This window comes from Colletotrichum karsti (assembly GCF_011947395.1).
Source record: "Colletotrichum karsti strain CkLH20 chromosome Unknown Scaffold29, whole genome shotgun sequence".
Taxonomy (NCBI): Eukaryota; Fungi; Ascomycota; class Sordariomycetes; order Glomerellales; family Glomerellaceae; genus Colletotrichum; species Colletotrichum karsti.
Window position 1 is genome coordinate 127,320 of NW_024065929.1, and position 25,005 is coordinate 152,324.

Here is a 25,005-nt window from a genome sequence, read left to right on the forward strand (position 1 = left end):
GAACTTGACTCTTGGGCTGTATCAGCGGCCCAGTCTTGGTTCGTGAGGTATCTCGGAATCTTGCTGGGTCACTATCACGATGAAGTAGATTTCAGGCGTGATTTGAAGAACTCGGTTGTTCATGAGGAAGATAACATCTTTATGGTATAGGAACTAGGTGAGAAGATTTTACATAAACGACGTCAACGGAAAGAATCTAATGAATTTTAACGAAATCTGCAAAGTATAGACTCGATGGAATCACAGTAATATTATCAACATCCACCTCAACCCCGTCTCTCCCAACCCCGACCCGAGTCCCCGCTCCGCAACACCCCGGTCCCCCCACGTCTTACATAATCTCCGCCTCCCTCCGTCCGCCGACCGGCGCCCGCAGCGATCCGCCCGGTGGGATTCACTTATCACCCGAGCGTCGTCATCCAAACACCTCGCGGAAGATCCATTCGCCTCACGTTTCAAAACACCACCTCTTTTCGCACAACAATTCCATCTCATCTGATCTTGTCATCCGGGGTCCGGCATCATCCCAGATTGACCTCCCCAACGAAAATCAAAGCTCCTCGTAGCTAGCTACCCTACCCGCACGAAGCAGGAAGCACGAAGCACCATCCATCTCATCACCACCTCGAACGGACCGCCCCGAGCCAACCATCACACAACATGGCAACAGGAGACCCGACGCCCCTCCTCCGCCAAATCCACGAAACATCCTTCTTGTCTCCTCCGAAGAGATCTTCGTACCCTCCGATCTCGAGTATCCCGCGCACCAGCCCCGAACGCCTCGCCGCCGCCGCCGAAGACACCGCACAACATGCCAAAGAAGACATCGCAGCAGGAGACGGAGACCAAGCAGAAGCGGAAAAGACAATCCTCTACCTAGCCTACGGCTCCAACCTCTCCGCCGAGACCTTCCTGGGCGCCCGCGGCATCCGCCCCGTCTCCCAGACCAACGTCTCCGCCCCCTCCCTCACCCTCGTCTTCGACCTCCCCGGCCTGCCCTACCGCGAGCCCTGCTTCGCCAACACGGCGCCGCGCAAGGTGCCCGAGATCCCGCGCCCGCCGGGTGATCCGCGGTTTCCTCCGCTCCCTGCCCCGCCGCCGCCGCCTTCCGAGAAGCAGCAGCAGCGTGAGTACGACGTGGAGGGACAGATGGAGAGAGAGAGCGCGACGCCGGACCGCGGCTGGACGAAGGGGCTCTACGGCGTCGTGTACGAGGTCACGCCGCGGGACTACGCCACCATCGTGGCCACCGAGGGCGGGGGCTCGTCGTACGCGGATATACTGGTCCCCTGCGTCTCCCTCCCGCCGCGGGTATCCGTCCCGGAGAAGCCGCCGATCGATATCCCTAGGCCCTTCCTCGCGCACACGTTGTACTCCCCCGCGATTCCCGACGCGGAGCCGGAGAAGCCCGGTCGTGGTCAGAGTACCTACAGCCACGACGGAGACGACACCCCCGAAGACCCCCGCAAGAAGTGGTACTACCGCCTGATCAAGCCCCCGCGCCGCCCGGACCCGAACTACGCGCAGCCCTCGGCGCGCTACCTGAAGCTCATCACCGACGGCGCGGCCGAGCACGAGCTGCCCGACGACTACCAGCGCTGGCTGAACGGGTTGGCGGCGTATACCGTGACGACGTGGCGGCAGCGGGTCGCGCGGTGGCTGCTGACGGGGCTGTTCCTGCCCGTGATGCTGGTGTTCTTTCAGCTGAACAAGTGGCTCGCGGATAAGGAGGGCAAGTTCCCGCTGTGGTTGGGGGTCGGGCTGAGTGTGGTGTTTAACCTGCTCTGGATGGCGTATGATGGTGTGCTGAAGCCTGTGTTTGGGGACGGGGAGAGGACGGAGGAGGAGGGGGAGAGAAGGTGGAGGAGGGTGGAGGGGTCGGAGTTTGAGAAGAGGAATTTGTTGTTGGGGGATTGGTAGTCTTCGTGGACGTGTCATTACTTTTTTTCCTTGCGTCGGATACCAGGATCACGGTAAATTGATCAGAACAAAGTCATTGCTTTAACCTGTCTAGATCCATCCCACACCATGCCGCTGTGGTATTCAATCCGGGGATATCAAATGTGCATATTCTTCAAACCCAGCCCGAGACTCCGATCCCTGGCTGTATGCCCGTCCGTCCTCCTACACATGCCGTGCCGTGCCGTCCATCACACAAACAGTAACGTTCCGTATTATTCGAATTCCCCGAAGTTCACTTTCTTCTCTCCCACTCTTCAGTTATCCGAGACCAGGTTCGGGATATCGTCGACGCTGTGCCGTCCCTCCAGGATGCCGTTGACGGCCGTGAAGAGGGGGTAATCCTTCTCGAGCCCCCTCGCCTTGAGGAAGCTGTTGACCTCCTTGGCGGTGCTGGTGCCCTGCAGCAGCTGGCCGTTGAGCTCGCGCTTCTCGATCTCCTGGACGCTGACGCCCTCGGCGACGGCCATGCGGGCGCACCTGAAGTTGCGCCCTCCGCTGCACGAGGTGATGAGGTCGGCGACGCCGGCGGACTCCTCGGTGAAGGTGCCGGCGTGGACGGTCTGGCCGAAGAACTCCCTGCCGAAGTTGACCATCTCGAGGAGGCCGACGCGCATGATGGCGGCTTTCGCGTTGTCGCCCCAGCCGCGGCCGTCGACGAAGCCGGCGGCGAGGGCGACGATGTTCTTGAGGGCGCCGCCGAGGGAGACGCCGGCGACGTCGGAGACCATGCGGACGTGGAAGTAGGGCCGGTGGAAGAGGGTCTTGAAGATCTGGTGGTCGAGGGGCGGGTACTCTGCGGGGACGGGGGTGAGCTTCGTCTTGGAGGTGCGGCCGCGGGCGTCCTTGTGCTGCATCTCGACGGGGGTGAGGGGTGCGATGCCGTTGCCGTGGCCGTTGGGGCCGTTGGGGGATGTCGAGCGCGGGGTGGGCGCGCGGGAGTTGTCCACGGGCGGGGGGTCGTAGGCGATGGTGGTCTCGGACCACTTCTCGGCGGCGATTTCGGAGGCGATGTTCGCGCCGGAGAGGGCGCCGCAGTAGATGCCGAGGCCGTCGCCGATCCACTCGGAGAAGAGGGAGATGCCGTCGTCGGAGACGTTGACGCCCTTGATGCAGGAGACGCCGCGGGCGAAGGGGAGGATGTGGCCGCGGAGCTGCTTGCAGACGTTGCCGATGAACTGGTGGGGGAGGTTGAAGACGAGGATGGTGGAGTCCCGGACGGCGTCCTGGAGGGAGGGGTTGGCGATGATGTTGTGGGGGAGGCGGACGCCGGGCAGGTACTTTGTGTTCTCGTGGTGTTTGTTGATCACGGAGGTGAGCTTCTGGGGCGCGTCGCCGACGGAGGGGTCGTGGTAGGGGGAGGAGCTGTCGAGGACGACGTCTTCTTCGAACACCCACATGTGGACATCTTCTTCGAACAGGTCGGGGTGGGCTTTTGTGTTCTCGCCGACGATCTTGCAGATGGTCGAGCCCCTGGAAGACGGTTAGCATTTGTCTTGCGAAGACTCGGTTGGTTGTAGAGTGGAGGGAGCTTCACCAGTTACCGGAACCCACGACGGTGACCTTGTGTTTCTTCTCGGCGCCGAGGGAAGCCATTGTGGTGGAGGAGTGGAATCTTCGTTGGGGAAAGCTGCTTCTGGCGAGTGAAACAACAGATCGTAGACGGAAGAGCATGAGGCACAGCTGGAAGAGGAGGAGAAGCGGTCGAGGAGAGGGGGTGTGCAAGAAGTTTATCTATTATGTACTCTGTACTGGGTTAGGTGTAAGGGAGGGTCCAGCCGAGACGGGGTACGGGTCAGACAGGTTGGTTCACTATCGGTATCGGCGTCGGCAGGTGTCTTGGGTCGCGGTAACGATGGTGGTGGTGGTGGTGGCAGAAAAAATAAAAAAAAGAAGAGAGACAACGATGCCTCGCTCAGCATGTGTTTTTGCCCCTCTATTCGCCGCTCCTGCTCTCCCTCCCCTCTGCATCACCCCGGTCGCATCCTTGCAAACATCGAGAAGCTGCCACTGAGAGCAACAGCAATTGGAGCTGGACAACCGGGGTGCGCCTGGCCTTGCGGCAGTGTTGAGAGAAGCATGACGCACCTCCAAGCCGGCAGGGTCGCGGCAGACTCCCTGACCGCCTTCCGAAGAGGGTTAGGTCTCTCAACGAAATGCCAGGGGTTGAGGCCGAGTCGGGCCCTTTTTCGACGGGGGTTCGCCAGCGCTGTTGACTGCTGAAGCCCGGGCTGCCTCGGCCGGGCTCTCCGGCGCTGGCCGAGGCAACACGGGAACATGCTCGCGTGCCCGTGTTTTGTTTGTTTGTTAACCATATTCTTCAAACTTGCTATTCAGCTTCTCCAAGTTCCCCAAATAATCTCCATGGATCTCGGCTCGTCACAAGACAGAAAAAGTCAACAAACTGCCCACCGCATCACGCCTCCCCTGTACACGTCCCAAAGTGGCACCTAAGTGGGAACTGCCAGCGAGAAAAAAAACGAGACCCAAGATTAGATTGCGCTGCAGCTGTCTCCTGCTTCCGGTTCTCTCCTTTGCGCGACCCAATCCCCTGGCCGCGGATCGGGAATCACATGCAATTTCTTTCTTCCATTCGTTTCCTTTCCGGTTCCCGACCCACGATCGTCGCATGGGTGTCGTTTTGGCAGGTCCTCATTGGAGAATGCCCGAGGAACGCGGCGATGCGGGATGCAACGGCCGTCCGCGGCTGAACTCCGACCGACCTTTAACGGCGCTGAGGACAAGTCACGCCGTTACCTCATTGTTCACTTTGTTTCGCCTCACCGCGGCGATCTTGATTTGCCGCTCGGAGCCGCGAGGTCACTACCTAAACTCGATTGCATCTCATCCCGAGGGACGTCACGGGCCAATTGCTCAACTTGACTCGGTAAGAAATATTCGCTTGTTCGTTCTTATACATCGTTGTTCTCGAGAAAATTTCTTGAACAACTCCGGCAAATTCACAGAAACTCTTCGAGGGCCGCTTTGACGTCCATAGTAAGCTGAGTATGTCTCCTGAGATGCTGCCGCAAAAGCAGTCTGCTCGCTCAAAGCCGCCAGGTTTTTTCTTAAATTATGCTGTCAATACAGAGTCAATCGTGCAAATAATATTGGGCTGTGTTATTCACCTAAAAATTGACAATATGCTGAGTTTGTGTGTTTGCGACAAGGTCTGATTAATGACCCATTGATTATTGAAGCAAAGACGCCATCTAGCAACTCAGCTATGGCTCCCAGTCATCGTCCGGGTTAGATGCTGCACAGGCAATTATGTTTCATACGTGGTCTTCACGTTGGCATAGACTCGTAAGGCTTCCTGATGTTGCTTTACATTGACTTGGCGGATACAATGGCGGATATTGACAATGGAGAAATGGTGAACTAAAACCTCTTGGTGCGAATTCTGCATCACAAAAGCAGCTCTTAGCCAGCGATTGCGCAGGCCATATCCATTTAGTAGACTTGACTCTTCAAAAGCTCCAGCTATTGTACAGAGATACATAAAACTTCAACATGGGGACAGCTTACTAGTATGATAGAAACATTGTGAAATGTTGCCCCGTCTTTTTTGGGACACAATGTCACAGCCTCTATTTCTTCTGCCAGGTGAAGAACAAGACTGTATGACATACTATGCCCCACGAGGGCTTTGTTCCAGTATCAAGAGATAAGCCATCCAGAACTCCGATTCAGCCTAAGAATCCAAATATGCAGCACGCATGTGCATGGATGCTTCAGGCTGCGGTAAGGCAGATCGATGCCTCAAATGTCGACGTGGCAATGCAGCCAAGACAATATATTACTTTTTATACGGCCTATAACTCAGCCAATCGTTATAGTAAGCCAACCACCGCCCATGCATGCATGTTTGGTTACATATAGCGATAGCGGACTTTCTCAGCAACCAATACCCTTTGTACCACTCCATTCAAATTTGCTGTATAAAGAGGAAGCCATCTGCTTCATGAGGCTGCTTACGGATCCACCTCTTTTCACATTTTGACCGGCTCACATGTTTCTAATGGCGCTTGATCTTTTACCCTAGCTGTTCTGTCAATATTTGCCGACTTGTCCCTCTAGGTCGCCTCCGTCTTCGCCTGAATCATTAAACAAAATGCTGCCAGGATCGGTTGATAACGTAGCAGAACCGAAAAGGCAATACTACGTTTCAACGGGGCCCGGAAACAAGAGTCAGGCCGATAGCGCCTCAAACCATCGTCCAACTTCAATCCACGAGAGTGGCAGTGATCGTAGCGACAACTCTTATGATGATGGTATTTTCCGAAGGCTGTCACCCACAATCTACCACGGAATCTGACGTCAACTTAGATGCTCAGGCGGATGATTGGCCTTGGATTCTTGCTGAATTCGACACTTTGGATGCAGAGATCGGGTTCTATCAAAAAAGGATAAAGGATTATGAGGATTATGAAGCTAACAATAGAAGACTGATGCAAGCCCAGCTGATGCTAGGTAACGCATATGCTGCTGCTGGCAAGAATACCGATGCCGAGCCCATGCTAGAGTCGGTCCGCGCCAGAATGGAAGAAGTTTGGGGATGGAATCATGTTGCTACCATGGCATGCACGAAGTCCCTGGTCCTAGTCTTCGAAATCCTGGAGAAGTATGACAAAGTCCAGGAATTGTATGACACTGCTATCAAGGGTGCTCGACAAGCACTGGGACGCGAGTATCCCTGGACCCTGGAACTCATGAACAACTGGGCTTGCTTTTCCGTTCGGCGTGCCGACTTTCACAAAGCAAGAGAATTACTCAATGACGTGTACGAGGCCAAAAAGCATGTCTTGGGCCAGAACCATCGGACCACCATCGACACACTTTGCAATTTGAGTCAAGTCGCTCTCGATCAGGATGAGTATAAGGGTATCATGGAAAGTGCAGTCGAGAGCCTGAGGGACGACCACGGGGACGGTAACATCAATGTTGTAAGGGCTGCAAAACACTTGGTCTTTTGGCACCTGAAAGCTGGGAATTCCGAGCAAGCGCAGGTGCTTGGCAATGAATTCCATATTGAAGGTGATCACAGTTCCCAACGCTACAACCTGATGCTGAACTGACCGCTTATTGGGTGCCTTAAGATGGGCATCAATGTAGTTTGCATGAGGATTGTCTCATTCCGCTCCTGAAAACGGAGTCGCGAACTATTAAGGGAGGAGATCTACCTATACATTCGCTCAAGAACAAACTGCGCGAGATGGGCCCCAAATGGGGACATGGGAGCCTTCTCGGCCTCGAATGGGTGCGGAACTTTGTCCGAAAGTGGACCGGAATGGATGTCCAAACCTTCACAGAGTACTTGAGCAGCGACGTTCTGGCTGAATGGAGCGGTTTCGTCAACCCGAAGGTGCTGTTGGAAGAGGCTTGTGCAGCAGGGTACGAACCCGCGGTGCAGATGCTTTTGGAGAAATACGGCAAAGTCGATGACTGGAAGGGAGAAGTGAAGCCGGATCTGCAGACAGCGTTCCGCAAGGGAGTGGTCTCAGGAAGCGAACCTGTTGTGCAGTTGCTACTTGACTACGACGTCGAGATCAACGAACCGGACAACGACACTATGAAAACAGCCTTGCATGACGCCGCAGAACTGGGATATGAGAGTATCACGAGCCTTCTGCTTGATATTGGAGCTGATGACTATTCATTTGACGGATGTGGAAATGTCGCTATGGATTTGTCGATGAAGGCGGGGCATGAGGGTGTTGTGAGGATTTTCATGGGCCGCAACGGGGCAATATTGACAAGCTCAACAGCCGCCGGAAGGCCAGCACATACACCCGGTACCAAACACCAACGTCCAAAAAGAGAGCTCGTCACGGGTTTTGAAGCAACAGTGGTTCACTTCTATTCCGAAAACGTTTCTGGCGACGTTCGCCTCGACGGGTCAGCCACGAACGACGGACATCGAGTCCAGCATGTACCAGTGGAAGATTTTGTGTGGAACAAAGATGGTTTACTCGATGAAGTGTTGGCGGACAGAGTTGGCAACGAATACTACCCAGAAGCAGACTTTAGGTGGATACACCTTCCTGCCAATTGCGTAAGACTTTCAATTGATATGATTAGTCAACATCACTCAAACTGGCGAAGCTGACGTTGTCATAGATGGCTTGGGTCGAGGTAATGAGTCAAAGCTCTTTCATCTACACTTGGCTCACAAAAGCTCCTAGGCTCTCATGACGACATTGAGATTTGACAGAAGTGATGATGATCAAACGTTCCCCGACTTACTGAGAACGGAGTTGTGGATGCGACAGCTTCACGATCCGGTTCATTCGTCAGTTCACGGCCGCTTCATGAAACCACTGTGTCGAAAGATACTCGACAGTACAGTACCCGCATTCCTCGTCATTTTCAAGACTCTCTAACGTGCAGAGTTGTAGCTGCGGCAAATTCGGGAAGCTTTCTCGCTTTTGTATGTACACTTGTTCTGGTTTTGCGGCAGTTCTGATGCTAAGAAACTTCTAGATGCCATACCTTCACTGGGAATCCGACGCTAGCCGTAGGAGGATGAATGAACTGATTAAGTCAATTGTGGCAAGCCAAGGTTATAATATCGTTCGGCTGCTACACGTTTTCCACGAAGAGCTCAGGACAGCCTTCGAAGAAGGACACTGGTCCGATCCCAACGCGGGTCTTATATTTGACCATCTTTTCCCTGAGCCCCGCCAGTCTCCGCTGCACCTACGTCGCACCCTGGATCAGTTCCAGTATTACATGACGGAGAGTACAGAAGATCGTGATACTGACCAAGTCATCTCACGCTACTTCAAAAGACGACATCCCGACGTCCCGCCACCAATTATGATGATTGACCAGCTATGGATCTGGGTTCTAAACCCAAGTTCGTCCTGCACCTAGCACTAGTAAAAGTTTCTTTTGCTGACAAAAATAATTGCAGAAATGGTCATAACTAGTTTCCCACAGCGCTGGGACAATTCAGAAAGACAGTCCAAAGAAGCCCACATTCTGGATACAGGAAATGTACTCAGCAGTATCCTTGATCGCCTCAAGCAGAAGTACAGAGCTCCAGTCACATCCGTCTTTGACCTGGCGGAGTTAATTATGGCCCGATGCCTCGGTCTTAACTTTGATAAGATCGAATGGGAGTACGAAAGACATCGCTACCTGGAGATTTTTGATTACTCCATCAACTACGTAGTGAGTGACGTCAAATGTTTTAATAAGCTTTACAGACTAAACTCGATAATGTAGGCCAACGAAGAAGCCCGCTGTTTCAACGATTTCGCCGACAGAGCGAAGAAAAAGGACAGGGAAAATGGTGACAAGGCCAAGAAAAGAAGACAGGGCCTGGAGAAAGAGGGACAGAAGACCCCGAAAAAAAAACCAAAGAAGAACAAGAAGGAAGAAAACCAAGCAGTCAAACATCGAGATGCCAGAGTCATTGTGGAGGATTTAAGAAGAGAAGCCAATGACACTATGAACCGAGGTATCAGAGGTGTCGTGGATGATTTTTCGAGGTTCATGGTTCCGGCGCTTCGGCCGGACAAGGCGGAAGATTCAACCCCAATTGTGCTCCAGCAAGATAACACGGTTGGCGTGCGATCGACCAGCCGAGTTGAAGCAAGCACTGGGGATGATCTATTGGCCAATAGGACGAGCGAGGAAAACTCGAAGACGTCCTTGGAGTCAAGAATAAGAATAAGAAGAAGAAGCAAAGAACGGAACACAAGAGAAAAAGAGATTGTTGACGAAATACCAGACGGCTTTCAGCAACTAATTTCGATCATTCACAGCCCCAAGAAAGTTCATCGAGAGGAGGAGTCCTTTGATATATCGCACGAAGTCGAGCTGCTACGAGAGATCAAAGACATACGAGATGAATTGAACATGTTGAGTAACCTCTTTGGTCAGCAGAAGCTTATACTGGAGCCGTTTACACATATCATCGCGGAGGCACGACAGAGCGCCGCTGTATCGGCAGGAGATGCAACGGACAAGTCATCCTCGAAACCCAGTCTCGTGGGCGCTGTGGAGAGACATATTGCTTATGTCGAGCAGATGGATGACAGTGCAGGGAGGCTCTATCGCCATGTAAGGGAAACTAGCCGATACCATGTTGAGAATTCGACTCGGGTTGCTAACTTTGCCCTCCAGCTCGAGGATCTCCTAGATTTAAAGCAGAAGCAGGCGAACGTCTACGAAGCTCGAACAATGCGTGTTTCGGGAAATACCATCACAGTCTTTACCATTGTCACGATTATATTTCTTCCGGCGTCATTCATGGCTGCGTTCTTGGCTCTGCCAATCTCCGAGTATCCTTCCGTCGATAATGACAAGATGCAGCTGGGCTACGCCATCAAATATACCGGTGCGAAAGACTCAAAGTCCAAAATCTCTCGAACCAAGCCCCGCTAACATGTCGTGCGTCTTTGCAGTCATTACAACCATGTCAGCGGCAATTCCGTTTATCGTTTTGGCACTCTACGTCAACCCCTTTCTCAAGTTAATTAAGATTGCCCTCCATCCGTTCAGCATAGCGGGACAATACGTTCATAATGCCGCTCCATCTCTTCCATTTCTTTTGAAAATCGCTTTTGAAGGCTTGACAATTGCGATTACGAATCTCGGCACAATCATGGGCCTGCTCGCACTTCTTCTATGGCATTGCACACGTTTATTTCTCCGAGTATTCTTCCGAGTATTTTTCCACTGGCGCAGGGCGTATCTTTGGATCAGAGGTTTACAAGAGGCCAAGAAAAAGGCGAAAGAGGATGGAAGGGAATGGAAAAACAGACACTACGTCACCGGTTACCTTTTGAAGAAGTGGCAGTCATTCATGCGTCAAAAGCACCAAGCCGAGCCTACAGGAGACGTGGAAGACCAGCGAGCAGAAAGAAATAGCAGCCCCCTCAGAGCCGAAGCATCCAGAGAGAATGTTGTTGAGGGAGCAATCAGTGAAAAGGCACTTGGAAAAAGAGTTGCTACCGAGAGAAAGGGTAGCATCAGAGAGGGTGAATAAGGACAAATCCGGAGTTAGATCGAGTCCCTGTCTTTGCTATTCTTCAGAGGTGCTACGGAGGTGTACCTGATCTTATACTGTACTATCTCAGTTATCTTCCCGCAATCGCCGCAGAGCCCACGCTTGTCAAGATTGTGCTCCGCCCCGACAGCCTGAACGACACTTACAAGGCATAACTGATGGAACAGGTTCATCAAAGAAAGTCTAGACTCCAATGTCGACGTATGTCGGCAACCAGATATCCTGCTACCAAGCGCAGTGCCCTCCATCAACCCTCAGATCAGCGGCAGTCATGAAACTGCTCGCGTCGCTGAGCATGAACAGTACAGGCCCCCGGAACTCATCGACCAGACTTAGGCGGTATAGCATACTATCCCCGGTCCACTGGTTCTCCATCCCCGGCTTCTGAAGAGCCTCCGTCGTCGCGGGGGTCCGGATATAGCCGGGCGATAAAGTGTTAACGCGAACGAGCGGCATACCCTTCCGGGAACCCCATTCCGCCGCCAGCGATCTGGCAAGCTGGAGTAGGGCGGACTTGGAGCTGTTGTATGCCGCAGTATCTACGCCCTGTGAACATTCTCGAATTAGCACTGGGAAGCACCTTCTGGAATGGAGGGAATCTTACTTTATTGACGTTTGTCCCGCTCATGCTGGCTACGAGAACCATGCTTCCGCTCACATCAGCCTTCTTCATCTCCAACGCCACGGCCTGCGCCGCTGCGAAGGTTCCAGTAACGTTGATCTCCATCAACCGTCGGAAGCGTTCGATAGAAAACTCGTGAGCCGGATCGTTGTCGGAAACGCCGGCGCATCCGACGAAACCTCGAATCGGATACCTCAGACCCGGAACAAACTTCGCAAACGTGTCGGAGATGGCTTTGGCGTCGGTGACATCCAGTCTTACATAGCAGATCTTCCCATCGTGCTGCTTAGCAAGATCGGCGAGGTTGCCTGTATCATGGTTGTCAGATCAATTATGTGGGACTCAGCGTCAGACTTAGTAGTTATTGGGCTTACTCCATGGCTCTTCGGGCGGCGATGCTACGATGTCGAGGCAGACGACGTCGCCTCCGGCCTCAAGAACCGTCCCAGCTACCTCAATTCCCAGATATCCAGCGCCGCCGGTAACTGATTTCTCTTATTAGAAGGAATGCGACCAAGATGTCTGGTGTTCTGGTTCTGGGTGAACTCACTGACGATGGTACGACCGTCGAGGCGGAATAAGTCCAGAGAGCGAATGTGAGACCCCCCCTGTCGAGTCTTCACCTCCCGAAACTCCGGGGCTGCGGTGTTGCTCATGGTTGCAAGCTGTTTGTTGGTCCAAGACTGGTTGTTCATGAATGAATGCTGAGAAACCAAAATGCCGTCCAAAGAAAATGAACGCACAATTAACACCGATTTCTTGTTGTTGGGATTCGTCCGATCTCGTACCGACGTCTTTTCCCACCCCTGCAGTGCCTACGCAGGGAGATGGCATATGATTACGTCGATGCCAGCTGGTGGGGAAGAACGCTTCCGCTACCCGCCATCCGCTACCCGTTGAAGGTATCCCTAGCCGCCGCCAGCAGACCTTCCCCTCATCTCCGTCCGACCTTCAACATCCTTCTGGGTTTCGCTTGTTTTCGCCGATGGGCCGACGTCTCCAACTATCACACGATGTCGGGGTAGAACCGGGGATGATGGTGGTTGTCATGTCTGGATCCGCTGGTCTCCATGGTTGCAGGCACTTGCGGAGCTACTACGAAACAATTCTCTCCATGGTAGGCAACATGCTGTGAATCTGGGGCCCCTGGCTTATTGGACCGAGGTTGCCAACATCGCAGGCATGCTCAAGTGTGTGTAGAAATCTGCGTGGCGCACTGGCAATGTAATCTGTGCGTATGGGAATTGAGGTTCTTCGTCCGACTCCAGCCCATAGCCAGAGCCAAAATCGACAGGCTTGTCGCCGTGGCAAATCGTCCTGCTTCCCCTCAAGGATGGTGATGATAGGGGCCAACGTGAGATGAGGGACGTAGGACGACATTTTGAGTGGATGGAAGGATAAAGTTTATAGTATAATCTTAGTAGAAGGGATAGTCTCTTATAGACTAATATCCCTCATTAAGGTCTTACCCCCTCTAACCTTAAGTGAGGCTATTTAAGTAAGTATACCACTACGTACGCTATAAAGCTTATTAGGATAGAGTTTTATTCTTTTAGAATATTAAATATTAAATATATACTTATTGGGTATAGTGAGATAATATTGATAGCTAGATTATAAGGGTGGCTGCATTGTATTGCGCGGCGTATTGCATTTGTCCTGCTTCCCCTCCCTCACGTGCAACTCTCTTTATTCGGCCCTGGATCTATGGAGCTTCATCTTGTGTATAAGCGATCTCAGGATCAACGCCACGGTCTCGGCACTGGTATCTGGAGCTGCCCATGGCTCTATGCACTCAAATGTTGACTTCATTAGTGCATCAATGTCTGGTACTCGATGCCCCAGCTGGGGTGTAGTTGCAGCCATACACAAAATCATTGAGTTTGAAAGGCACCTGTTGACTCGTTGTCAGCAGCTACTTCAATAAACAGGACGACGAAGATCCGTTAGATCATATGCCTACGCTTGAAATGCCATCCAGGAATAGTGCGTTCTCTTGTCAAACGTGTGCAGTACTGTCTCGAGATAGTTCTGGGAGCTGCGAATGCACATTTCCGAGTATCTCATGGCAGACGCCGGAAGGACGGTTCCTTCGCCCCACGTGGCCGCGTATATCAGAGACGGCCGGCTGATGATGTGCTTGGCTGACCAATATCTCAGGCGCAGCCAAGCGTCCTGACTGTCTTCCGGAACCGTGGTGGACAAGTCCGGTTTGATGACTTCGGGGAGAGACTCGTACCATACGTCCAGCTGCCGCTCTAGCTCACCACAGACGCCTTCTAGCGACATCAGTACTAAGAGAGCAGCGTGCTGTCCAGTGGAACCAAATGCTAGCGTATCCGAGGCATTTGACGGGCTCAGAGCCTCTTTGTTGGTGGATGCGTAGACGGCGTTGTGTATGCGGTTCAGAAGCCGGCGTATAGAACAAAGTGCTAAAAACATGAAACCATCGCGGTCGCTGTGGTTGCCGAGTCGTGGGAAGGGCATGCGGTCTACAGCAAGTTCGATGCCACTTCTAGGGAGGTGAAATTCAGCTAAGCTATCACTGCATGCAGAGGTTAGCGTTTGAAATGTTTCATCATGGTATCACCATGACAATGTTGGAGTCTTTGCCTTTCGATAATAAAGCATGTCCAACATAAGCGGCTTAACATCTCAGTATCACTTGCGCTGCGGTTTGCCGCCGTTGCGCTGGGGTTAAATTGTCAGTGTTTTCTTGAGCATTCAAAGAGTGGTTTTCAAAACTGACTCTTGTGCTAGAAGTTGCAAAGAGTTCGACGCCATGCAAGCCATCCGCCAAGCAGCGAGGGGTTGCGATTTGAACCCGAAATAGACAGCAGCAAGTATGAGACCAGTCGGCTGGGATAAACTGCGGCTAAACACTGCAGCCCATTGTGTCGAGAGTATTCGATATGCAGCATTAAAATAGGAGACACCGGGCATGGCCTGTGACGGGTTGACCGTTTGTTCTGTTGATCCCAGGTCACCCAAAGCTAACACCAGAAGACAAACGGCCGTATCGCTGTCATATTTCAGATCGCTCTTCAGTGATCTATCAAAAAGTGATTGGAATAAACCCGCGTCCAAAACCGGAAACTTTGGTTGTATATGTGCGAAGAAATTCGAGATAAGAAGGCTGGTCCGAGCAGGGGTGAGGTCGAATTCAGAATGGAGATTGCCGAGACCCTGACATACCCCAAGTTCAGGGCCTGATGTTTGTGTTTGCAACGATTCGATGTCGTAGAAGAGGCTATTTGGGTACAAGCCAACCAGTGTACGAACGGGCTGTAGTGAAAACAGATTAGATGTAGTGGTGTGATGACCGGCAGGGATTGTGACATAGGCCTCATCATTCTGAGGTGCCTGACGTTCTGCATCAGTACTATTAAGTGCGATATCGCATTGAGACTGCAAGGGTCGTACTCCGGGCCTAACTTGTTGTTCGCAAGGGGTTGTGGAAGCTGTAGATATCACCCTGTCTGCGTAATCGAGGGAGGGCTCAACGGCGGCTGCATACTGCTGATCAGATCCCAAGGCAGCGAGACCGGTCGGCGAAATCGGAGAGCTATGACTGTTCGGAGAGCAGGTGTGTTCCACTGCCCAGTCATGGACAGGACTGCCAGACCGATGGCGTCGAGGTTCGAATTGGGGAGACCGTTGTGTTTGAAGCATGGACTCAAGCTCTCTGATACGTTGCATTAGGGCTTCATTTGATGCATTGTTGCGCCTGGCACGTTGTCTGGTGCAAGAAATTAGCACAACTACACCCTGGTGGTCTTGATTTGATCATGGGGAGGGACAACATCTCCGAAATCTTATCCGGGTAATGGCAATCTACCCCGGAAACTGCACATAGACCACACCTTGGCTTCGCTCCATCGCAACGCCGCTTTCTACCTCCGTCCTCACGTGTCAGTACGTCGGTTTATCTCGCTACTCTTCAGGGATGTAATGACATACCGATGCCGGCAGAAGCGGCAGGCAATAGGAGCACGTATTCTCGAAAAGCTCATGGCAACAGGAGGCGATGTGTATGAGTGTTTTGGTTGGTTCCGCTGACAAATGAAATGACATCGATATCGACATCGGCGAGACTATTGCGGGGAAGGCAAATAGCGTGGCTACGAGCATGTTTCCGAGCGGGTAAGTGCTCTCCCGCTGTAGCGAATGTATTTTAACATCACGTGCATCGAAATCCCACTGGAGCCGATCCTTGGTGGGTGTTATTTGGGCCCCATGGAGTCCTCTAGTAACGAAGAGCCAATCCATGGCTTGAGAAGTCATTCTTTTTGAAAGTGATCAAAATTGTTATTTTGTTGTGTTTCCTAGGGAAAAACAAGAAGAGTTCATTATCTGAAAATATCATATTTTGGGAAGATGAAGCCATCTAGACACCTCGAGCGACGCTGGCATTTTAGATAGCTCTGCCACTGCGACTAATATGCCCTCCAACTCGATTTCCTTTTTTGGACAGTTTGTCAACCTCCTGAGCATGACTGACAAGCGTTATGTCGACAAAATATAATCTCAAGCGCCTCTCATTGACATGGAGGCGCTCCTACTTCGAGTCTTGAGCCGTGCTGGGGACTACGCCCTCGGGCTCTTCGTCCTGTACGATAGCATGAACCTTCACTCCATTGACGATTCCTACTTTCCAGATGACGAAGCCCGCCGGAAGAATGCAGGCAGCAAAAAAAGACATGTTGACAGCAACAGCCCCTGAGAGAGCGAACTTTGACTGGTCGATGGAGTTGATGCCGTAGGAAATAGCCTGGCCGCAACTCTCGATGCCGCGGATCATGGCACTCAATCGTACAATATCACCTCCATCCTTGTTGACGGTACCGACGAGCCAGTACAAGTAGTCATACATCAGGTTGAAGCCTACCAACATGAGGATGTACACGCAGACGGCCCGTCCAAATCCGTCGTCAATCCAGTCGAATACCGGGCTCTCCGCACGGGACTCGAAGTCTTTGCACACGATCATCGCGTAGACGTAGAGACCGGCCTCGAACGCGTAGATAAAAACAAAGGCGGAGAGTGCTCTGGAGTTGACTGTCATTCTCCGAGAGTCCAGGAAGAAGCCGAGACCGAAGTTGGCGAAGATGACGCAGCCGCTGGCGACCAAGGATGCCAGCGCTCGGGAGCGAACCGTAAAGTACGTCGCATTGTAGGTCGAGAAGAAGGCCCCCGAGAAGACGCTTTGGAACATCATGGGCGTCAGGAGGAGAATCTCTTTGCGGCAGAGAACTCTCCACATGGCCTGAAGCTCCGTTTTCAGGCTCTTGGGGAGATTCACCTCGACTTTGGTCCCATCGGAGCGCTGAACCTGGCTCGGATTCGACAGCAGCGCAGCAACGAACGGACCAAGAACCTGAATGGAAATGAAGACCAGGTACGTGTTGACGCTGATGGCTCCCTTCTGGTTGCTGCGCGCGTTGACGCCGAGGGAAACAGAGCCACCGATCATCTGGCCCACGATGCGAAGGCCAAGCCAGTATGCAAGATATTTCCCGCGGTTGTGTTTCTCGGGGTAAGCCAAGATGATGGCACCTTCAGTGAGCCAGAAGATACCCGAGAAGATTCCGTCGATGACGCACGCCAGCATCAGGAACCAGTTGTTGCTGTACTTGACGTGGGTGTACAAGCTCGCCGCGTAGATGGGGAAGCCGATCATGCCAGAGACGAATGCCCACTTGAGTCCGATGCGCGAGATGATAGCGCTGCCGAAGATACAGACCACAAACTGCAGGACGAAGATGACGCTGTTCGCCGCGTTGACGTAGTAAGGCGACGCAGCACCGCCGGCGCCGAGGCCGTTCATAGCTGCCCACAGACCGGGTGCTATGAAGGCGCAGAGCGCGACTACGGTGCCGTTGAAGAATGTCGTTCGATACCATGTTCGGTTCTGAACCCTCTCGGCGACGGGAACCTGCGCGGGATGCTCGACCTGGGAGGAGGTCTCCATGTCTTTGACGCCCTCATGAGGGCTCATGTCCGACGTTCGCGCCATTTTCCAGTCAATCTGTAAAGAAGTCAAAGAGAGCCTGACAATGCAGTTTGGTCTGAAGAATTGGATGAGATTTATCAGCGACCGAACTCACGTTCATCGGTGATTCTCTCTGCTATATAAGTACATGCCAACCTCAGAACCCAACACCCCTGCAATCCCCGGCTTGGGGTAAGAAACGCGGAGACAGTCACCCCATGATTTGGAGTACTACCACTCGATCCACTTGAGTAGGAGAGCTTCATGGCAGTTGTCAAGGGCCGGGGTACACTGCTCATCGAAATATCCCGTCGGCTGCAGCAACCCCAGCCCTTGTCAGTGCGCTCTTCCCGATATCCCCCTTGTTCTTCTTATTGCCATGTCCTCGGGTACGGTACTCAGGCGACTTTGGTCGCCAGTGGAGTCACTGACGTCTTTCGCTCCCGATGAATGAATTCCTGGTATCGACCATACGCCGTGAGAATACATCAGTCCGGTACCGGAGACTAGAATCTCACGGCAAAAGTCATCCATTGGGAGGGCGGGATATCTCAGGAAACACAGAAGCCCCTGCGAATGCGCTTGATTCCATATATTCTATGAAAATTTAGATTCATCACTCTGGAACCCCACGGATCAAGTTCTTGATCCCCTCGCCTCTGAGAGTCTTTTCCCAAGCTCCCACGGCATCCTCAAATGGCACGATGCTGCTAATAAGAGGCTTGACCGTAAGCTTTCCGCACGCCAGCATCTCGAGTGCAAGCTCATAGTCTCCAACGCTGTATCTAAATGAGGCCTTCAACGTGATCTCTTTGTCACACATGGCCAAGAGGGGCAGAGCCTGCAGAGGCTGTCCCATTCCCACTTGGATGTAGGTTCCTCCGGATTGGAGGGCGTAGATGCCCAGTTGAGCAGAGCTCTCGACACCCGTGCATTCGAGCACAACATCGACGCCGTCAGTCAAGCCCGTTTCTTTCCGGAATCTATCGGCGTTCTCTGTCGGTGTGGCCTTCAAGTCCGGCATGAACGTGGTGCAATCCACGAACTGTTTGGCAAACTCCGTTTTGGAGTCTTTGATATCTGCCATATATACCTTGTTGATTCCAAACGCCCGCGCAACAGCAGCGGTCAGAAGGCCGATAGTCCCGCAGCCCAGGACGAGCACGCTTTGTCCGGGCTTGAGAGAAGCAAGACGGCTGACGTGAACGGCGACACCCAGAGGCTCGACCAGAACGGCCTCCTCTAAGCTCAGCGAATCGGGGATTTTGTAAGCAAAGTCCTCGGGGATCCTGAAGAATCGAGCCAGAGTGCCGTCTTGGGGAGGATCTGCAGCAAACCGCATCTGGCCGCAAAGATTGTATCTGCCCGACTTGCAGTGGCGGCACCGACGGCACGGGAACCCAGGTTCGATGGCAACGCGATCTCCGGGCTTGAGGCTTGTGACGGCAGGGCCGACGGAGTGGACTACGCCCGAAGCCTCATGGCCCATGACAATGGGTGCGTCCTCGGAAGCCTTTCTCGACATGCCGCCATGCTGCCAGAAGTGGACCTATTATTCGGTGAGCAACTGGCAAATTGAATGATTGCCATGTCGGATCTGAATCAGACTTACGTCGCTGCCACAAACACCAACAAAAGAAACCCGTATCAAGACATCATGAAGATCTTGGATCTGAGGGATGGGACGGGTTTCAAAACGAATCTTCTGCGCGCCGAAGCAGACGCAGGATAAGTTCTACCGAGAACGTCAGCAGATGATACGACCCAGCTCGGCTAAAGGGTCTCTGGATGAGACAAGGGGGAACACTTACGTCTTCGGCCATTTGCGTTGACGTCCGTGATCCGAGTGTTGCGTACGTACGACAGGCAATCTACAACGTTTGGCCAAATCAAGATTCCGCCAATAAATAGTACCGTAGAAGGTTCCCCCGTAACAAGATGGCGTGTTCGTCGCGAACAAAAACAACCCCGGATAAGCTCTTCAAGACAACCCCTCGATAGACCTTGTCGAGTCACTCATGGTCGGTCTTGAGACTTGGTCAACAGGGGTTGTGAGCCCCTCAAAACTGGATCCCCGGCCTGCACCATCTGTGCCTGGATTCCTCTGCCGCTAACCGCCTCCCGCTACCCGCCCGCTCGCGAGCTATCAAAACTCTTTCCGCACTGCTAGGAGAGGTGAAGTGTTCCAGTCACATACTAAAGGTATTCGAAGCTGCCGACACACAAGATGAAGCAGGACGGCTTTTAGATGAAATGCAATACGCTCAGAGAAGTTTACTCGCGTCACCTACTTCGACTCAACTCACTGATGGGAAAATCGACATAAACTCAGGCCACTTCTGTAAGGCGCCCAATGAATTGAAGCTGATAGAGAAGATTGCTACAGCTAACCGCCATGATTGTGATTGAATGAGATCGTTTAGGTGGGGGGAAACGATATGGTCATACTGGATCTTATTGCAGCAGGAAAGCCACATAGTTTAACAGGCCGCCAAGTATTTCACCGCTCTATTGTTGTTGCATAGCACGACTAGATCGTTTCATCATATGCAGTCATTGCCGCCTATGTAATTTACATAGAAGTAATATCTAGTATTCGAAATTCCCATCAAACATCGTCAACATCGACTCCCTCCTCCATGTGCTCAGCCCGGCCGTAGCCAGGTCTAAAGCGTGTAATATGAGACGTAGTTTCAGCTACCATGACATCTTCAGACAGGTCTACTTTGATACGATCATCATCCAGGCCTGTTTGTGTACCATGCAACGCCGTGTGCTGCCCCATAAATCCCATGCTCGAAGACCCAGGCTGGAAACCGTAATGATTCTGACCATGCAGTCCTGCTGTCCCTCTGATGCTTTCAAGAGAATGCGCAACACTGGCAGATGAATGAGATTGAATGTAGCCCTCATTTTGCCCCCATGAACCCTGTCCTCTCGCAATATCCCCGATGGGAATCGATGATCGTTCGAATAAGCCCCCTGGCTGCTGATAAGAATTGGGAAAAGCTCGAGGTTCGTGCTTGGAAGCTGTCGCCGCAGAAGAACCAGATGTTCGGTATGGATCTCTTTTCCACGATGGTGTCAGGTCCTTGTTGCTCAAATGGTCCGCACGCGTACTCTCGAGCCTTGCGCGATCCGCGTCAGTCATAGCTCTCGCGTAGTCCATGTAGTTTCCAAAGCGTTCAGTTGCTTCGGCCACCCGGTCAAAATGCGTCTCGTCGAGAATAATGGGGATTTCGTCGTCAGTAGCAGAGGCAAGCCTGGACTTCTCCCGCATCTCCCGGCTGGCCAGTGAGAAGGCGACATGTACGGCGTTGCGAATCTGCCGGCCATTCCATCGTCGATGGGGTGTTGCGCTTTGCTCGTCATAGTACCACTTCACGTACTCCATTATTTTCGAACGCTTGATCAAGAGCGCAGGAGCCTTTGAACCGATCTCAAGAAGATACTTTTGTTTTTCCTCCTCGTTCCTCTTGAGTCTGTTGAAATTGGCACGAAAGATCTCGATCGTCTGATTCCTTGACAGATGAGCATAGTAAAGGCTGATGTGGATTCGAGACTTGAAGGCTTCGTCAAGAGCACCAACGCGATTAGTCGTCAGAAACATGATGCCTTTGTAGTACTCCATTATTCGAAGAAATACTAAAACATCTAGTGAGTGATTTGGAAGCTGGGCAACAACAATTAGCGGCCACTTACCTGAGACCAAGGCGTTGCGCTGTAGACTTTGGGTGTCCCTCTGTGCAAGGAAAACGTCGGCTTCATCGAGAAGCAGTACACAGTCCCACAGGTGAGCAAGCTGGAAAATGTCGTTAAGCTTTTCTTCAACGACATCGGGCATGAAACCTAGGTCTCCGCAGGTAATTGCGAATAAAGGTTTGTTGTAGTCCTGGGCAACGGCCTCAGCAGTAGCAGTTTTCCCCACGCCAGGCGCACCATGCAGAAGAATCGAGAGGCCGGAGCCCTTCCCGCGGATGACATCCTCGTGGTAGTATTTCGAGCCGAGAATGGGTTGTTGCCGATTGCGTTCGCGCTTCTCAAAGTGTTCCGCTACTAGAGACTGAATGATGCTCTTGTGACCACTCTCGATTCTCAACTCGTCGAATATGGCGGGGCGTTGCTCGATATGCTTCAGTGACAGTGTGTCCACTGCCACAAAGCGTCTCTGTCGGAGAACGTAAACAAATATTCTCCGAGGCAAGAGAAAATTGTAGACTTTGTCCAGGCCGTCGAGCGTTTTGACAAATCCGTCTCTTTTGTAGGCTCTGAGGAAAGGGTCATTCTTCACAAGAGCCCTCTCGAGCGCCATCTCGGTGCCTTCAAATACCACCGTACACTCTTCGATGGTAAAACAAGGTTCCATTCTCTTGCCTTCTTGGTCTGGGTTGGGCCAGTGCCATATCTTTGTTGCATCAGCCCCATAATCCCAGGTAACTTCTCTTGATCCGGGAAGGTCGAATTCTGGGCCTAGTTCGCCATCTCTTTTCAATGCTTCACTGAAATCGATTATGACGTCGCTCTCAATGAAATGAGACGGCGATCGATTTGGGGATGTTGGTGAGCTCGGCACTGTCCAGCCCTCGTGCGACATGTACCTTTCCTGAAAGAACTCTCTGAACCTTTTCCCCTGGTTTTCAATTTCCTCTGCGATTTGGGCGGCTCTTTCGTGAAAACGTAGAGGATATACGGGTAATTTTCTGATATCTCTCAGACCCGACCATGGACATATGTTGACATAGAATTTGACCGGTCCATATGAGTCTTCGTCATGGTCGATGTAATAGGTCCATAGTACCATGTGGCGATCTTCTGAGCTGTGGGGATCTTCTATGCGAAGGTCGTCTGGTTCCTCGTCGTTTACTGTTGGAACTTGCCTATGATGAACCATGAAGGTTTTCTGGGACCTAGCTAAATCGCCTCGACGGTTCGGGACGTAGACAATTTCCCCAAGCTTGAAAAGGTACCATAAGTCATTGAATCTGATCATTCCGCTGGTGGCCCCGTCGAACATCTTGCTCAGGGGCATGATGTAGTGGTCCATAAAATCAATGTAGCAGCGCAAATGTTCGCGTGCCATTGTTACGTTCATGACGTCTGGCGCACCAGATTTTGAAATTCCGCTTCCGTTCTCTATGATCCCATCAGCCTTCGCGGTATGCTGCGTCTGCACTTCCGTGGGTTCGCTGGTGCTGCGTTGACTATGTTCAGTGCGAGGATCAGCCTGGCTGCCCTCCAGCTCGATCAAAAGTCTTTTCATATTCGGATATGAATCAATCAAGCAGCCGAAAGGCCTGAAGAACACTCGCGGCTGAGTGATATCCCAGTCACGCAAATCATTGACCTTTTGCAAAAAGTACAATATCATCGGCGAGTGGATACGTGCGCGTTGGACCCAGGTATCGACTTGGGGCGGCCTCTTGACATTCGGTCGCCTCCTTGCTTTGGTATGGTTTTCAAAGCTGAGTCTGAATGATTTCTCCCTCTCCTCCTCAATCATAGATTTGTCTGAAGCCATGAAGACTTCTATAATGTGATGGCTGATTTCAGCACCCCAGCGATTTTTGAACCCGTCGAAATCGAATTCCCCTACAGAAGGAAGCAAGGGATAGGAGGGGGTGTGGGATTCCCAGTCGAAGGCTTCGCTGTCTTCCAGAATTCTTCCATCATCGTTGATAGCAGTCGTCATATCGAAAGGTTTCGTCGCGAATTGAGAGATCGTATAAGGTGGCGGGCAGTGCGTCCCTAAATAATGATGACAGTTAGTTCGAATAGCCGCTTCTTTCAAACTGTGACTTACAAGTTGATGTGAGCAGTCTTTCAAGATAGAGTATGGCCGCTGTCGTAGCACGTGGACGTAGACAGAAAGGGAATTTGTCTTCAGCGAAAATTCAAAGTAAGCAGCAGTTCGAGCAGGACGAGTTCGCTTCATGCAGACGAGCCAACAGGTAACGGGGCCCAGAGGTTGAGGCAACCAACCAATGGCTGACCCCCGCCAGATTACCATCCAAATTGAGTAAATGCTTTTGGGCCCGCCACATCGGCACATATAAACCAAATCTATGAGGTTCAATCAGATTCAGACAAAACCCATGATAGTTCCACATGTGGGACGTTGTATGCAGCGCTTCAACTTAGCAACGTAACGGCCGGGCATCAACAAATGATTTATGACTAAAGCATACCAATCAGGAAGCAGCTGGTCGTGAATGCAAACCGTTGAAACACAGTGGCCTAGTGGATCTAGTGAAGAGGGGTAACCAACAAAAGTTCTTACAACCAACAACTAAAACCAGCGGCAACTTTTCCAGATGCTTATGCCTCTTTGACCCAAGACCTCGAACTTGGTCAAGAGAGAAAACGCTACTTGTAGGAGTGTTTCTCTCGACTGTTCATTTGTATTTGACACATTCACGTGAAACGGCTGGCAATAATTTCATTTGAGCACTTAATCGGGTGCTCTCCAAGCAACCTCTCCTGAATTCGTCGTGGTCGGCACATCACACGCTATGAATGTGGATGGAAGTCAACCCTCAGAAGTCTCAATTCGTACCAGGTGACACTTCCTCGCACTGCTCCATGGCCTAGGACTGGACACTTACCAAGAAATTGTGAAGGAGATTTCACGAGGCAGTTCAATCTTACATCCCCAGAAACGCAAATCCACCATCCAGCGACGTTGAGTGGGAAGACCTTTCCAACAGAGTCGCATCCGAAGAAGCAAAATTGGCTGAAATCGGGATTTTCAACTCACTGAGGCTGCAAATTGCGGAGAAGGTCGAATTGATTGAGCCTTGGGCGAATCTGATTCCAGACGACTACGGGCTTTGTGTTGTCAAGTCCCTATTTGCCATCTTGTTACGTGTAGGGAACCCTTCATGAATTCAGACTACCAACTTGTCATAAACGCTCATTACCTTTTAGAGCGCAACCCAATTCAAAGACGACAGAGACGCTATCACAAACGCATTTCTTACCATACGTACCATCATAGGAAATGCGACTATCAAGATCAAACAGTTCAGGAAAGATGCTGAAGTTGGCGCTCACGCAAGCAGTTTGAGAGGAGCCATTATGGATGCCATTCCTGAACTGACATTGCTGATGCAGAGGAAACTTGGAACATCACAGGGAAACTTCAATTGTAAGTTGAAGAATGTATGTATTTCTTAAGGACCTGAACTCACTCATTCTATTGTCAAGTCCTGGGACACAAAAGCAAAGAAAGCTCGAAAGATACGCATGCGATTCTGAGCAAGCTTACTTTCAAGGCAAACCAGCTTCGCCAGGCCGTCGACGCATGCCGAGACGCCACCATCGTACGTACGGAAGAACAGATTCGCAAAATATCAGATAGTGTGGGATGGGTTCGATGGAATTGTGTTGAGATTAAGACTATCATGATGAGATTCG

The 25,005-nt window shown here is 51.8% G+C and overlaps 6 protein-coding genes across 6 annotated transcripts; 2 read left to right on the plus strand and 4 right to left on the minus strand.

The window, feature by feature from the left end:
- Positions 1-660: 660 nt before the first annotated feature.
- Positions 661-1,920, plus strand: CkaCkLH20_08568 (putative gliotoxin biosynthesis protein GliK; the record flags this gene model as incomplete). Its single annotated transcript, XM_038891283.1, has 1 exon — positions 661-1,920. One exon carries the CDS (start codon positions 661-663, stop codon positions 1,918-1,920), a length of 1,260 nt encoding a protein of 419 aa, XP_038743295.1.
- A 296-nt stretch (positions 1,921-2,216) lies between these two features.
- On the minus strand, positions 2,217-3,555 carry CkaCkLH20_08569 (glycerol-3-phosphate dehydrogenase; the record flags this gene model as incomplete). The annotated part of the gene is made up of 2 exons (XM_038891284.1): positions 2,217-3,432; positions 3,497-3,555. The coding sequence occupies 2 exons, from the start codon at positions 3,553-3,555 to the stop codon at positions 2,217-2,219; spliced, it is 1,275 nt and encodes a 424-aa protein (XP_038743296.1).
- A 2,855-nt stretch (positions 3,556-6,410) lies between these two features.
- Positions 6,411-10,353, plus strand: CkaCkLH20_08570 (uncharacterized protein; the record flags this gene model as incomplete). The annotated part of the gene is made up of 7 exons (XM_038891285.1): positions 6,411-6,905; positions 7,175-7,678; positions 7,728-8,014; positions 8,967-9,135; positions 9,190-9,623; positions 9,732-10,029; positions 10,093-10,353. 7 exons carry the CDS (start codon positions 6,411-6,413, stop codon positions 10,351-10,353), a joined length of 2,448 nt encoding a protein of 815 aa, XP_038743297.1.
- An 850-nt stretch (positions 10,354-11,203) lies between these two features.
- CkaCkLH20_08571 (short chain dehydrogenase reductase family) lies at positions 11,204-12,256 on the minus strand (the record flags this gene model as incomplete). Its single annotated transcript, XM_038891286.1, has 4 exons — positions 11,204-11,524; positions 11,583-11,908; positions 11,975-12,085; positions 12,151-12,256. 4 exons carry the CDS (start codon positions 12,254-12,256, stop codon positions 11,204-11,206), a joined length of 864 nt encoding a protein of 287 aa, XP_038743298.1.
- Positions 12,257-13,559: 1,303 nt separating this feature from the next.
- Positions 13,560-17,616, minus strand: CkaCkLH20_08572 (uncharacterized protein; the record flags this gene model as incomplete). The annotated part of the gene is made up of 2 exons (XM_038891287.1): positions 13,560-14,145; positions 16,163-17,616. 2 exons carry the CDS (start codon positions 17,614-17,616, stop codon positions 13,560-13,562), a joined length of 2,040 nt encoding a protein of 679 aa, XP_038743299.1.
- A 592-nt stretch (positions 17,617-18,208) lies between these two features.
- CkaCkLH20_08573 (uncharacterized protein) lies at positions 18,209-21,958 on the minus strand (the record flags this gene model as incomplete). Its single annotated transcript, XM_038891288.1, has 5 exons — positions 18,209-19,141; positions 19,205-19,327; positions 20,641-20,660; positions 20,713-21,237; positions 21,295-21,958. The coding sequence occupies 5 exons, from the start codon at positions 21,956-21,958 to the stop codon at positions 18,209-18,211; spliced, it is 2,265 nt and encodes a 754-aa protein (XP_038743300.1).
- Positions 21,959-25,005: the final 3,047 nt, after the last annotated feature.